Source organism: Microchirus variegatus (assembly GCF_963457635.1).
Source record: "Microchirus variegatus genome assembly, chromosome: 22".
In the NCBI taxonomy this organism is placed as follows: domain Eukaryota; kingdom Metazoa; phylum Chordata; class Actinopteri; order Pleuronectiformes; family Soleidae; genus Microchirus; species Microchirus variegatus.
This window is the reverse complement of record NC_139823.1, coordinates 13,657,454-13,673,669: the sequence shown is the minus strand read 5'-3', so window position 1 is coordinate 13,673,669 and position 16,216 is coordinate 13,657,454. Positions and strand designations below refer to the sequence as shown.

General features: G+C 40.5%; 1 protein-coding gene across 3 annotated transcripts in view; it reads right to left on the bottom strand.

Annotated features, from left to right (window-relative positions):
- adarb1b (adenosine deaminase RNA specific B1b) overlaps nt 1-16,216 on the bottom strand; it is a gene marked incomplete at both ends in the record, with an annotated part of 46,700 nt that overhangs the window by 4,317 nt on the left and 26,167 nt on the right. For all 3 annotated transcript variants that reach the window (XM_083908493.1, XM_083908495.1, XM_083908494.1), the window contains 6 exons: nt 688-869; nt 8,319-8,487; nt 9,129-9,280; nt 9,662-9,830; nt 10,592-10,706; nt 12,282-13,207. In XM_083908493.1, the coding sequence (XP_083764619.1) occupies nt 688-869; nt 8,319-8,487; nt 9,129-9,280; nt 9,662-9,830; nt 10,592-10,706; nt 12,282-13,207 (1,713 nt within the window). The remainder of the gene's footprint in view (nt 1-687; nt 870-8,318; nt 8,488-9,128; nt 9,281-9,661; nt 9,831-10,591; nt 10,707-12,281; nt 13,208-16,216) is intronic.

Genomic DNA, 16,216 nt, shown 5'->3' with positions numbered 1-16,216 from the left:
ACTGGTATAAAATGTTTGCGAACCACTGAGAAACACATGGATCAACTGTGTGAAGTATATCTGTTGTCTTTTTAAATGTAAAAGTGTATTTTGTGCTGTGTGAGAGATGAATGTTGGACAGACGGAAGAAGAAGAAGAATAAGAAGAAGAGCAAAACTGAATGTTGTATTATAACAGAAATACTGCATCTGACAATCAGTCAAGAGCAGAGAATACGTCACAAACTTCCCTTCTGTTTTTAAATTATTGTTTTATAATAAGCTTCTTTTTTGACAGGAGATGCTGAAGTTGACCTTTGGCCTTCTGAACATACAGTGCGTCATGTATGTAAGTGTATTCATTTTTGGCTGACATCACTGTGTCTGAAGAAAGAGACTCAAGGCCCTGAAGTCTCTGTGAGTGCAGAGAGGTAAAAAAAAAAAAAAAAAAGCTGTACTCCTGGTTTTTATGACCTTTTTAAAAGGTCAAGGCATTGCTGGAATTTTACAAAAAAATTATTAATCTATTCAAACATTTTTAGGAGCCATGTAAATGTCAGCTCAGGTGAAATAAGGTGAAACAACTTTTCTTTTCTGTTGGCATGGACTGAATCGTGATGGGGATTAATATGTTTTTCATACAAAGAACATATATGTTACAATGCAGCTACTCAACACATGCACTTGCAGATCAAAGCGTTCTCTTTACCGCTGAGCAAAGGCCTGTTGAGCGTGAACTGCTGGGGCAGGTCCTCGATGTCGGCGATGCGCTGGTACATGGCCCGAGACAGGTGGTCAGCGTGGTACAGGCTGCCCAGGATGATGCTGGAGAAGTAGATCGGCTCTGAGAAGTAGCTCATCAGAGAGCCCTGGATGCCCACCACGTTCCACCTGCAGAGGGGAAAACAACCAGACAACACGGTCAGACGCTTTAGAGAGTGGAGGTGCTACGAGTGTATGACTTCATGAATGCATTTTTTAACGGCGGTAATTCATAATTTATACTCTTGAAAGAGTAAAATTCAATTTGGAATACACTAGGTGTAATGTAAAGCTGCAGCGGTGAGGATTGATAGAAAATAATTGGGCTGAGTTTCAACCTGTGGTCATTAAAGATGCAGTGCGTAACTTTACGTCTATTTTGTTACTGTTGTTGTTGATGTTATGATTCCACGGTTCGGGCTACATGAACATAAACAACATCATTTTTGTATGCTTCATCTGAAAACAGGTTCTGTCAATCGATAATATCAGACCTGACCGTGGGGGAGCGTTCGTGTGTATGCAGCGGCAGCACAGGAACATAATATAAATATTACGTCAAACTGCTGAATGACTGGGTTTTTTTTTAAGCTGTAGAATTAACTTCTAAAACTTTTCTTGGGCACTTCGTGTTTCCAGTCGTACTGCTTTACTAGCACATTGTTACTCTTGCCTCGGTCTGTCACCACATAAATCACTTCCTGTGAGTATCGCAGAAATTTCACTTTATTACTTTTCTGAGAAAGTGTGAACTCACTTAACACTACTTTGAATGTAACAGACATTATTTAGTTTTAAATTACTAGTGCTGGGCACGTTAGCGCATGTCGCGTTTCCACGACGACTGACTGGAAAAAGACGCGCGTGACGTCATGTTCACGTGACTCCCGATTGTTAAAATGAGTCTCTAGAGTAAAGCTAAACTTTAAAAACAGAGGCACACATACGCAGTACATGGGTACGCTGGTTATTTCTAGCGCTGCTCTTTTCGTTTAATAAACAGACCGCTCCAGTTCGACTGTAGGTGTGCTACAGGCGCTAAAAGGAGCTAACTGGTAAACAGTGCCTGGACTCAGGTTTCGCGGCACGTAAACATGACATCACGCCCATCACTAAAAGTTACAAATTACAGTTTTAATTGTTTATTTATTTCATTATTTCATTATTGTTTTTGTACATTTCAACACCATTATTGCATATCTTTAGTCTTCATTTCAAGTCTTGATCTCTCTCCAATCACTGGATTAACAACGCTATGTTGAAAGGTTTTTATGGAGTTATTGATCAATAACGCCAAAAATATGTTGCCTACTGCACCTTTAATAAAGGAAGAGTCTAAACCAAACACTTCAGTTCACCTCTCAAGACTGAACTCATGCTTCTAAACAGGACATCAATTCAAATGAGTAACACAGCGTTAGCTCGACACGTCGAAAAAGCTTCTCTCGTTCTGTTTGTTTCTACAAAGCGTTCCCCGTGTGACAGACGTGAAAAAGAGACGACGTCTCTTAGGCACCGGGAAAAAGTTCAGAGACGGAAATATGGTTATGTGGTTTTGTTCATACACTAGTCTATATCCAGCCGTCACAATCTACCACAAACAATCCGACAGCAGCAGTATACACTTCAACATATCCAATTTCATTTCCTAAAAACATCTGTGCATTTCTATGCTGTGTCATTAGCCTTCTCTCCCCAGTCATTTTCCCATTGACATGCTCTGTGAAGCGTTGTCTGCCCACCTCAATAGGGAGGGGAGGGAAGGGGAGACTGTTGCAAAATGGAGGAGTCAGGAGGGACTAAAGTGAGATTTAAGACAGAAAAATCCAACAAATCTCCCAGAAGCTTGATATATGAGCCTCATACATCTTTTAAACAGGTGATATTTTATGTAAATATTAAATACAGCTGGAGCAAACATTACCCAAACTAAAGGAAGTAATGCAGTTGTTTGGGACTAGTTTCATATGTGGATAAATACACATTTTAATGTTTATGTTCATGAAGAAACATCTTGGAGGTTCTAATCAAGTAATACCTGTGTTTATCAAGGTTGGGTTCATTTGATATGCAGAACCAGTACCTTGAATTCAGTACCAGTACCCAATAGTAGCTTTTTTTAGTACTTTACTCACTCTGTAATAACAAAAACAGAGTTTAATGTGTGAATAATCTTTTCAATTTCAACTAGAGCTGAACAATTAAAGGTGCCATATGTAAGAATGTGGCCAAAAACGGTTACTACATTCAAATTCAAAATACAGAGGTCTTTTAGGTTTTGTTTTCTGACGTAACTGGCAACCCGTGGTTGCTCGGCGGCTGAGACTCGACTGCAATGATTGGTAGATGGCGGTAGGTGGCGCCACACCTAGCATCTGTGACATATTAGGAGGATTTTATGGCCAGTTGCTTTAGATGCACATTTAATCAACATTGTATCCAAATCGCAATACAACCAACTCCAATTCTCAAATCGCAGAAAATCGCAATATTTCCTAAATCCAAAATATGTGTCAAATGACCATTTTAGATAAAATACTGTCCCTAACCTATACACATCATATTCTACACACTGAAGAAAAGCATCTTTGTTTCTCACAGATCTGCACAAATATCACATAGTAATTTATTCAAATGAAAATAAGAATAATTATGTAAAAATTACCATTCCCTCTAATATTGCAATCGTAATTTCAGTCAAAAATAATCGCAAATTAGACATTTATTTAAAATTGTTCAGCCAGAATTTCAAATTTGAGAGTTTTATTTAGATGTACCTGAATAAACAGGCTGGTGCATGTGCACATACAATATCGTTAGCCTAATAGCATTAATTGCCTAAGTCATTTTTCTGGTAATTGTGATATCTGCCAAACTTTACCAGTGTGCTTGCTAAAAATTTGTTTTTTCTTGTTTTTCCTAAAATGTTCAAATATGACTTATCCTATTAGGCTAACGATACCAAAAAAAAAAATACCAAAAACAGAGCCTGTGGTTCCCGGTCAGACTTGGTTTCTTCTCTTTTAGACCTGAGCTGGAGCAGGTCATGACTCTCTGTGGCACATAAAGCTGAAAGATGCCATTTTAGTGACCACAATGTGCTGCTAATTGATGTAACGTGAACAAGTTGTCGGTGATACAGACGTAACTCAGTCAGAACCATTAAAAGTACAAAGTTTGGTTCCCTGCCCTCAACTTTATCCTTTAAGAAACCTTATAGAAATTGAGCGCGAGTGTCATGATGAGCTCATTTTCTCTTTCAATTTCCGGTTGTTTGCGAGTGTGTGAAATTACCACCACCACCACCACCACCACCACCACCACCAGCACATCGTCACAGAACTATTAGGAATATGCTTGTGTGAGGCCTCGGGCGACACGGAGAAGCTCATTGTTTCTGTATATGCAATATTTTCCCCGTGTGAAGAAGTGTGTGACGTCAGGCGTCAAATGGAGGGAGGGCAAAATGAAAATCGGGATTCATAGCTGCGAGCGGTAAAGAGAGCGCACACTGTCAAACAGCTTCATAATATTTCCAGGCATTTGAGGCTCACGTACACACGACGGCACAAATACATCTAGAAAAGAACAGTGAAGGACACACACGGTATATATATATATACTGTATATATATATATATATATATATAAATCGAACAAACACACATTTTAACTTGTGTTTTCAGAGGCGTTCAATCTCATTCCTGTCAGACGTCTTATTATTTGCCATTTTATTCAATATCATGCTTTGTGCTTCCACACATACAGCACACACACACACACACACACACACACACACACACACACACAGGCGCAACGAACAAGGTCAGATCAATTCAGAGGGTGAATCATGTGATCAAAAAATATATATATATGACAAAACCTATTAGGTCATGGTAATGTGGACACGGAACGGGACAAACAAAAAGGAAAGAGCCTGTTTCGCCGCCAGCTCGCTCGGCTCTGTAGGAACAGCAGGAACGAGGCAGAGAACGGCTTGTTCCTCGCCGAGCGTGTCATCAAAGAAAAATAAGGAGGAGAGAAAACAGTGTGTCAGGAGGAGGAGGAGGAGGAGGAGAACACTAAAGGCGTGGTCAGAGTGTCCCAGTGTCAGCTGTATTCATGTAATAATAATAATAACCACTTTTACAATCACTGACACAGGAGCAGGAGGCAGGTGTGAGGATAAAGACTCCTGACCTGGATAACAGCCGTGTCACGAGGAGAATGAGCACGAACGCCTGATAGTGATAATGTTTTCTCACACAAGTCTCTTTTTTTCATTTCATTCACTGTTGTATACCGTTCAATACAAATTTACATTTTCAAATTTAAATTTTTCAAATTACAAATTTCAATTTTCAAATTACAAATTACAAATTACAAATTTCAATTTTCAATTTTCAAATTACAAATTTCAATTTTCAAATTTAATTTAAACATTGTATTCTTGTTTTTTTGTTAAATAAAACTTGTTTTTCTTCATTTTAAATTGTTGATACACTACTTTAACTTGCAGTAAATTGTAAATAACTAGAACTGAAACAATTAATTGATTATTAATCGATTACTAAATTTATCGTCAACTATTTTGATAATTGATTTATCGGTTTGAAGCTTTTTTAATGATTAAAACAGGATTTCTGATCGTTTTAGCTTCTCAAATGTGAATATTGTCTTTGTTTCTTTGCTCCACATAACAAAGAAATCATTAAAACTGAATCAGTTTGGTTTGTGGACGAAACAAGACGTTGGAGAACATCGTCATTTCCAGGTTTGACAAACACTGATTAACTTTTTTTTGCTGACATTTTATGGACCAAACGATTCATTGCTTACAAAAATAATTGTTAGTTGCAGCTCTATAAATAACTGCCAGATATTTTCTGGCCCTTTTATGGTTAAAATAAGCCAAAAAAAGTCCAGATGGACATTTTGAGGCTCATGTGTTAAAGGGTTAATTCCTGTGACTCAACTTTAAACAGCATCAACTTCAAAACAGCTCCTGTTTGGTTGCTTGTCGCGTGGCCAGAGCAACAGCCCACATGACGACACGAACGGTCCTCCAACCTATTTTGCCCTCTACTGACTTGGATCCCTCGGCTCCGAACAAGCGCACAAAATCTGAATCACGGCCACCATTACCTGACACGCTGAAATGGCAGAAAACCTCTCACACAGCGCGAAAACAGCATCGGCTACACAGTTAGACATCTCCCTCATCAAATACACGCTCGGCATTCAATCACTCTGTGCGTTCAGGCAAGGTATTACGATCGCGCGGAGGAAGAGGAGGAAGGGAAAGGGCTGGTGGGGAAGAGTTATGGGGAAGTTTTATCGTTCATCACAGGGGAGGGCGGCGGCGTCGCCTTGAACATGGACAGAGACTAAAGACGCTATGATCTGCCTGCAAAAATGGCCTCGGGGGGGGAAACGGATCCATCAATTCAGCTGTCCCTGACACTCCCCGAAGAAAACGGTAGACTGGAAGTAACACAGGGAGGGAATAATGCAATTCATCGCAGTGCGAGTAAATAAAAGACATGAAGTGTCATGAAACCATTTATGCTTCCAGTATGAAGCTCAGGGGCTTTCTGATACCAAATTATTATACTTCATTTCAAGACCTTCATAAAACCCACATAGACTGTAAGATACAATCAGATAACTTTTACTTTATTTAAATTGACACAGTCGTGCCATTAAATGAATGACCGGTGGTGACTACTGTATAACATTTCATTAAACAGATCAACTTTCTGGTTTCTGTTCGTACTCTCGACCATCTTCGTGTTTATGTCAGTGTTGTGTCGCGTAATTTATTCCTGAACCCGGACACAGGAAATGCAGCAGAAAACTCATCAAAGCGTTCATCAGTTAAGAAACAATCAATTCCCCCCCCCTTTTTTTAATGATGTTTTTGTTGACAACCGACTCTCGCCGAGCGTACGAGTCGCTGTGGGTGGCGGCGATGTTTACAACGCGACCGAAAGTTCTGATTGAAAACATTAAACGGCCTACTCAGTAAACAATTCACCTTCCGTTTATAAATGAGTAATCTCTCCTGACAGCCTGTTGTCACGCTAACAACACAAGGAAAAGGGGGGGAGATGATTCAACAGCTTTCTAATGAAATTAAATATCTCCTAAGTCACTTTCTCAACTATTCAGGGCTTGTCAGGATCTGCAGATACCCACGAGGTTACACTTGTTGTTTCAAGGGGGTTTGGGGGGCACGGAGGAACCAAATGGAACCCCTACACGATAGCAAAGCTAGTAGCAGTAAGCTAGTAGCATCAGGCCTCTTCAGTAGGTTTTTGACAAAAAAAATCCTCTGTGCTTGTGCGTCTACATATGGCAATAAAGTTTTAGAATCTTGAATAGCCTGTGCTGTTGCAATGCCCTTGGTTACACTTTAAAATAAATTGACTTGTATTTTTATTGCCACTTTTTGTACAGATAAAAAAAAAACACACAAAAAAACATGAATACTGTGCTATAAACTGAACTTTATAATTGAGAAAGTGATTTTTTTTTTAATGAACAGTCAGGCTAGATATTTCTTCCTAGCATCCTAGTTAAGTCTTTAACATAAGCTAGGCTAAGCTAGCTGGCCTCACGTATAGGAAATTCTGTGTTTCCATCAGGGTATGGTTGGGTTTTTGGAATGGAACAGTTGGGGCCAGTTATTTTGGTACTATTCCTAATGTAAACGCAAGAAAAATACGTAACTTACTGTATCAAACTGAACTGTTCCACCAAGTGGAAACATGGCTGCACAGGCAGAGAGACAGTGGACTCAACTCAAGTGGAATTAAATTAACCGTAGTTAATTATTTCCTTTAAATAATAAACAGCCATGAACAACAAAGCAGCAAAACAGCTGCCTGTTGTGCGTAAATATGAATCTGAAAAACTTCAGGCTAGATATTTCTTCCTAGCATCTTTAACATAAGCTAGGCTAAGCTAACCTAGGCCTCGCGTATAGCATATTCTGTGTTTCCATCAGATTCTGTGTTTCCAAAACCCAACACTCAATGGTTACCAAATAATGGAACATTTTGGGGAGGGGGGGGCAGTTATTTTGGTACTATTCCTAATGTAAACGCAACCAAAAATACATAAATTACTGTACCAAACTGAACGCTTTCCACCCGGTGTAAACACGGCTACACGACAGAGAGACAGTGGACTCAACGGGGTCGTACCTATGTTCCCCGGATCCTATGTTCCCCGTTTTCCCAAAAAAGGTCCTATGTTCCCCACTTTGTATGTGACAGGGGAACATGGGACCCTTTTTTTTTTTTTTTTAGAGAAAGGGTCCTATGTTCCCCGGTCACATACAAAGCGGGGAACATAGGACCCGGGGAACATAGATACCCGGGGAACATAGATACGGTCCCGACTCAACTCAAGTGGAATTAACTTAACAATAGTTAATCATTTCCTTTAAATAATAAATAGCCATGAAAACAACAAAGCAGCAAAACAGCTGCCTTTTGTGAGTAAATATGAACCGATACATACACATCAAAAAGCAGCATTAGCAGCACCGTGGCTACAACCTGGACCCAATTACCTGGCGATCTTGTCACTGCACGACATTGTGAGTAACCGCTCTCCTTGCAGAACGCCGTCCCAGGTCTGGATGGTGTTGCTGGACCTGACGGGAATCGTACCTTCACCCGACTCGATTTTGGTCCTCAGCTGGCCTCGCGCTTTCCGGTTCGGATGTCTGTCTCCTTGGTCTGAGAAGCGAGAAAGACGTCAACATAACAACGCAGTTCCCTATGCCACTATGACTGGACACTAAACTATATTACAGTATGTGTGTAAATATTATGCAAATATATTCAAAAAAAAAATCTTCCCCATTTTAGAAAACAGAGATTATAAGAAAAAAAATCTTCCACATAAACATAACCTAATATTTGCACAATGTTATCAACGTTTTCTGCTGTTCCTCGAGCACACGCCGTCTGTTAAGTGACTAATTGAATGTGGCTGTTGTCTATTCAGTGTGCCGCGTGTAACGGAAAACACTTTGACAAGACTAAGAGGGAGGTTAATCAGACAGACAGATTGGGTTGGCTGGGCAGGAGAAAGACTGATAGGGACAGACAGAGAATGACAAAAAAGCTCCTAATTACCGGAGCCTCGTTCAAATGTGTCTGCAACGTGGATTTGGACACTGGAGTAAAATCGTAATTGAATGAAGCCGAGCAGAAGAGGAAAACCTACAAATATAATTCAATAAAAAATAAGCTGCCGTCGAAACCGCATTATGAACGATTATGAGAGCAAATTAAAAAAAAAAAAAAACGTGCTGCAGCGCGAGAAACAAACGAGTGTGTGGACGACGCGTGCTACGACAAGCTGGATAACAGACCTTCCACTCCGGCCTCGTGTGGCGAGAAGATCCTGGCGTCTCCGCAGGGCGAGGTGCTGATGTAGAGGTGGAACTGAACGTTGTCCTTTAACCTGTAGCCTCCTTTGTCACAGTGCGTGAATATTGACTTCTGGTGTTCGTCCTTGATGTTGCTATAAGGACAAAAAAAAACACAAAAAGGCCAATTCAAGGCAAGGCTGTTGACATTTAAACCTATAGTGGCTTAAAAGACTGTTATGGACATTTCATTAATTCAATAAGTCCAGAAAAGAGCAGCGTAACTATATAGACAAAAATATCTCCAATCTTAATGCTTCAGCATAGCAAGACATTTTGGACAATGCTACGCGTCCAACTTTGTGGCAACAGTTTGAGAAGGGTCCTTTCTCAAGGACTATAAAGACATGGTTTGACTTTGAGTTTGGTGTGGAAGAACTTTGAGTGTCCCCGGCACAGAGCCCGGACCTCCCAACAAAACAAGCATAATGCCGCACTGTGCTAATAGAAAACAACATTCTATACTGTCGACTGACCTGAGGAAGAACTCCAGCTGAGTGTAGAGGTATCTGATGAGCGAGCGTCGGGCGATTATCTCGGCGTGGCAGTCGTTGAGCGCCAGGCCGCGGTCGCTCATGTACTCGCCGTTGATGCACTTGGTTCCCGTGGAGACGCAAATGACCTGCGCTTCCTTCACGTCGGTCCCTGTTGAGGCCGAGAGGCAGAGAGCGGCGACGCACTCGTCAATGGACGGACGCAAACTTTCAAAGCCTCGATTGTACATTATTTTGACCTTGAGAGATTGGACTGCAATTTTATTTATTTATTTTCAATGCGAAGATTGATTATTACAAGATTTATCATATGCCGAAGGGAGGAAAACAATGATGCAACATCAAATTTGCATCTAAATAAGCATCATATGTGCATTTCATACTTGGGGAAAAAACAACTTTCTTAAATTGTGAGACGTACGTCGTACAGAAGTTGAGACACACATTTATCCTGCTCATTAATGCATGTAAATGTACTCTATTTACTGAGAGTCCCTCTGGTGCTGACTCACACCCAGAAATATTGTATTTCCTCCACTAATTTAATACACTGTTGTAAAAATGAATGAAGTAATGACTGGATTTACTTTTTTTTTTGTATAAAGCACCTTTCATACACACAATGCAAAGGAAACAATAGAGGATTAAACAATAGTACCCTTACTAGTTTGGCTCTTTTTTAAGGTAGGACTAAAAACAAATAGCTGTTAGTTCTAGATTTTAGAAGTACAATAGTCATCAAATAAGTACAAATAGTAAGGACTGCATACATTAAACGTTATTGACTACGCTGTAAACTACATATATATAGAATACTAAGACTTTAACACAACCTGAAGCACTCAGACATCTAGTGCCAGCTCTGTATCAAAGCATAAACCCACTCCCCCATTTCTTCCCTTGAAGTCTAACCTGTTGTCATGACGACCCCTGCCAGGACTTTCCGCCGTGCATGGGGGGAGGTGAAGTTGTCTGTCAACTCACTGAACTTATCCACAACCAGGCGAGAGACGGCATCAGCCAGAACCTGGAATCACATACACACACACACACACACACAGACACACACAGACACACACGCACACACACACACACACACGCATGCATCCACGCGGCCACACAAACACAAGCTCGCGTCAGATATGTCAGCGTACAAAGCTCGTCTGATGTTATCCGCCCCTGGAGCACCATGTACCTGTCACAGTGTTTCACATTCAGGCTCCAAAAAACAAGAGTCAGACGGTTAAAAACAGCAACAACTGAAACTGGGTTAACCCTCCAGAGGGACACACAACTGTCTGTCAAGAGTTTGACTGTGAGGATTTACCATCTGCCTCGTGAAAGCAATTAACACAGGAGCAAAAGAAAATTCAAATCAGAGCGGAAACTCTGAAAATGACTTTTGTTCTTGGACAGCCAGTTCTTATTTTTTTTTTTAAATATCCAATGCTAATGTAATGGAAAACGATGATAACCAAGAGGAGAGATGACGGCTGGATGACCACGAAATTAAAGAGATTAGTCCAGTATTACTTCCCTGCTACTTCTGAGTCACCCACTCGTGGCCAGATCATTTGACTTTGGGAGTACAAGGTCGCCTATGTAGTGGTGGAAATCTCTCGACGCTATCTCCACATTGGAGAAAACAAGAATGTAATATATATTTAAATAATAATAAATGTTGCTCTCTTTGCATAATTAGACATTGAACATCAGGGGTCTCAAACTCATAAGATATATATACAGTACATTAGCTTGTCTCATGTTTTAGATAACATGTTATTTTGATTTAATGTTTTTGTTATTTACAGATTCATTTTGCATCACAATTATGCTTTTATTTTGAAATGGTGTGCAATATCATCCATAATATGCCTTATTGCAACACCACGATGGGTTATAGAGATATAATTTTAACTTTGAATCACTAGTCAGTTCATTTTCTGAAGTTTCTGGACTTGTTTTTAAGTCTAATGGTTCGTATGTTTCTATATTTTAGACCTTGTTTCAGCTGTTTGTTGTTTTTAAAGTGCTTTATGAATAAAGTTGGATTGGATTCCTGACCAGACTAGAAGTTCACTGGCTCCCAGCTCATTTTGAGTTTGAGGCCCTTGTTGTACCATCGTTAGGTCCAACTTGAAGTGCTGAAGTTTGTAACGTTTAAAGATAAACAAAGCTCTACATGATTCGGTGGTTGTTTTCCTGTCTGTGGAGACATTCCTGCACTAAAAACAGTGTAATGTGCTCCCATGCTCCAGTTTTACGACTATTAAATGTGAAACAAAAGTTGTTTTCTGCAACTCCATCCAACATTTTCAACAAATAATTAATCATGCACTTAAGGGATGCTATCATTTAAATTGGTGATGAATAAATCAGCGGACAAGTGGACAGAATAAGTAAATAATAAAAAGAAAAAAGGGTTTTGTGTAAGAGATAGCGGGCTCTGACAGTCACCACTACAGTGGTCATCTAAAGGGACCATCAGCCTTCAGTACCTGTCACTCGTGCTGGTGCTGCACTTCAGTCAAAGCATGGCTGACGTCTCCTGCGACCACTGTATTCGGAAATTTTGCCAACATATTAAAAAGTAACTCCTTACCTGTGGTAGGTGAAGCTGTAATCCCTCTCTGGGTATGGGTTGCCGGGACGGCGTCTGGTCTAGCTGCATGTTGAAGAGCGCTGAAAGAGCGGCTTGCGCTGCCCGGGCTTTAGCCAGCTTCTTGTTGCGCCCTGAACCTTCAAACGTCTGTGCGTCCACCGTTACTGACATTACAAAATTCTTGGCGTGACTCTCCCCGCTCTCTGAGACAAAGTCATATTTGAGGCCTGGCCTGAGCTCATTGAGGATCATGACTGGATTTTTGCCACTGGAGGGCGAACTGAATGCCGACGGAGGGGGCAACGGGGCCTGGACAAGGGTGCTGCCAGGCGGCGTGGGCAGCGGGTACTCCCCTAGCGAGTTTAAGGAGCCGCTACCATTGGAGCCTAGATAGAAGGATTCTTCTGGCGCAGCCGGTGTCTCAAAGCCGTTGAAGAGCATGTCTGGGAAATCGGCCTGGTCAGATGTAAAATCTGTGTTCACGGTCAGTGTTCGACCCATGGCCAGGTGAGCCTCGGAAGCATTGGGGAACTGGACAAACGAGCGCAGCGCCTTCTCAGCCGCGTTCAGTTTGGCCTTCTTCTTTGTCGGGCCCATGCCCTCAAACATCTGTCCATTGACCTCCACGGTCATGACAAAAACTGGTGCATGGACCGGGCCTGTTTGAGACAGCAGTTTGTACTGCAGGCCTGGCTTGATTTCATTCAGCTGCATCAGCGCATTCTTGGGCAGAACTGGCCCCGGGGTTTTCTTTCGCTTCTTGGCCCGAAACTTGGAGTGCGTGTGTCCATTGTTTCCCTCCTCTAGGGGGCGTTTTCGGCTGCTCAGGCCGCTTCCATTGGGGAGCTGCTCAGCCACTCCCTGCCCATCTTTGCCGGACACGTTGTCCAGGTTTCGGTTTTCCTTTACGTCGGTGCTGCTTGAACCTGCGGTGCCCAGAAAGAGTAACTTACAACGCCTTCGTTGCAGGATCTTGTAAATGCAAAATTTATAGATTCCTTTATCACTCTTTGGAACTGAACCAATGATTTGTGTTCCTTTATCAAAGCAAGAGGAATTTGGCTTTTAATTTACTTGAACTTCCTTACCTATCGTCTACTGATATTACTAGAAATAATAGCACATCATCAATCAATTTATTGATCCTAAACAGACTCTACATTTGAAGCATGGTTGAGAATTTCTTTGGTAATTTGAAATGAAAGAGTTAATAGAGCTTAAGAATTAAAGATGTAATTATGAAGGATTGTTATTCTAATGTTGAGGAAGGGCAAAGTGGAAGATTTATATTTTTCAAGTAACAGCTATGGTACAATTTTCAGGTTGCAAAGTTGTGGGACTCCAACATAAATACATGTACAGTAAATTTTGAGTGTGCATGCACAGAGAGAAAGAGAGAGGGAGAAAGAGAGAGAGAGAGCTTTTTCCTTTTCCACCCACAATTTCTAATCTCTAGAGTGCCCATGAAGAAATTGGGTACATTTCATTTTAAGATCTGAAATATACTGTACAGGGGGAACACATATCACCGAATCCAGTTAGCAAAGTGGATGGAATATTGGCAAAAATTTTCATTTATAACATCCTTCAGCAAAGGCTTGATAGGTTACTCCTTGCGGTACTCAGGAGAAAGAGAGGCCGCAGTGTGCATGAGTGGGGATTGTAGGTTGGGTTGAGGGAGTGCAGGGGGGAGGAGTGCAGGGGAAGGAGCTGAGGACCAGGCAAACAGGAGAACACATCAAAGAAGCAGAAGGAGGAGAGTCCACCTACTGCAGGATCCTAAAGGCTTGACTGGTGACACGGTGGGGAGCTTACAATGCTGTTTTTTTTTTGTTTTTTTTTTCATTTTGAAAAGAATGACTGTCACATTTAAAATGAGGAAAAGTCTGCACTGGAGAACTGTTGCTAATGAGGTGCCATTCATAAGACCCTGTGCCTCTGAGATCCCCCCCACAAGGAGCTTGTCAGAGAACACAGTGTTTCTCAAGTTGCAATCTGTGCCGACATGCCGTTACCATCTGCACCACACTACGACTGACACGTCTTAAGGCAAAAGAAAGGAAAAGAACAGAAACAAAACGAAACAAAAAAACAAACTCTTTCGATCAGAACACAAGATGCATATTCGTTCAGTTCGTGAGCTCTGAAAACATGCAGTTTTTTTTTTTTTTTAGTGTGTTAATAATGCACTCTGCAAACTGGCGTGGAGTTCTGCAGATAAACACGACGACAAAGAGGGGAAGAGGGGCAGCTGAACTGTGCACAGAGTGGAGGAAGAGCTATCGTCTATCAATTACGATGACATTTGTGGATTGGTTAAAGACACAATCTCAACAAAAGGCCTTATATACATATATATATATATACATATATATATATATATATATATATATATATATATATTCACCACAGGTGCTAGAGCATTAGCTGACTAATGGTGGACAATGGACTCGGTCGAAAGTTAACGACCTGGAAAACTTTTTATATATTCATATATATTATATATCATATATATTCAGCTACAGTATAAAGGTAGGGATTTTAAATAAATGGACCAGATAACACACTTGAATACATATTTTCAGCTAACGGTCATGGTGCCATGAATTACCATATTAGCCAATTAACCCTTTAAGGTACTACTCAACCATTTGGTCGACCACATTTTAAGTCACTATATCTCATTTGAAAAATGCATCAAGATGAAATCACTAACACTAAATTAATGTGACTAACCGTTTGGTAGAGACCTGAATCTAAAATACAGTAGGGTCTAAAATATATATATATATATATATATATATATATAGATTGTCATTATCGTTATCATAAGTAAATAAAATAAAATAATAAAAATGCAAAGAAATAATTTTTCCTTTGCTTTTTTCTCGGTGTGTACCTTAAAGGGTTAAAAAAAAAGTAATTCAAACTCTTGCATGCTCCACACACAAAACACAGTAAATATAATGGCAGAAAAAAAAGGCTCCAAATTTCTTTATCATCATCATCATAATAATAATACTTTTATAGTATGATGACTTTCTCCAAGGTTTCTGAGGATACAAGCTTAAAAAGCAACAGCCAAGACACAATGCAGAGAATTATGACACACACACACACACACACACATGCATGCATTTGTGGTCAATATCGTGACAACACTTGTGTAACAAGCGTCCCTTAGTAAAGCAAAGAAAACTAAGTTTGAATCCTTTGGAGATGAAAATCTGCGTAGGGGGCTTTTGCAAGAACCAAAATACAGACAGAGAAGTCTTTAATCACAACTTTACTTTAAGCGTAACTTCTTTATTGGGCTTTTGATTTTCAGTGTGATTCAAGTGATTAAATAACTTCAAGAGCGACTTAGGTTGTCACATGAAAAAGCGATTAATTCTTTCATGTTTTCCCCCCCGACGTTCCCTCTGTGTTTCGTGCGCTTGGACTGCGTCAAATCTTCACACGTATCTTTTTTTTTTTTTTCGACTGCCAGGAACAACAAAGACTTTGTTCGCAACTTTGGCTCATTTGACACAACACATAACAAGACGCCACCCCCTCGGAGCAGAAACAACCGAGAGCATGACACTACAATGAGGAAAGCTTTCATTTGAATCGCGGGGTTGGCGGCGCTCTGCGGGGATGACAGCTACGTTTGAACGCGAGTTCAAAATTGTTAAGGTGAAGGGAAAACACATTCCGTCGTGTCTTCCTGCGTCTTCTGAGGCTCGTGTTCAAAAAAGTCTAATTAAAGTTCAATATGAGAGAGTGGAGAGGAGTTTTTCTACGGAAGGAAGCGGAGCTTGAGGGAGTCTATGTATCTCAGATGTTATGATTAGTTCTTACCTCAAAGAAAAAGGGATTTGGCAAAAAGTGTTGTGTAGAGCTGCAAATAAAAATTATTTTCGTAACCGATTAATCTGTCAGTTATTTTCTCT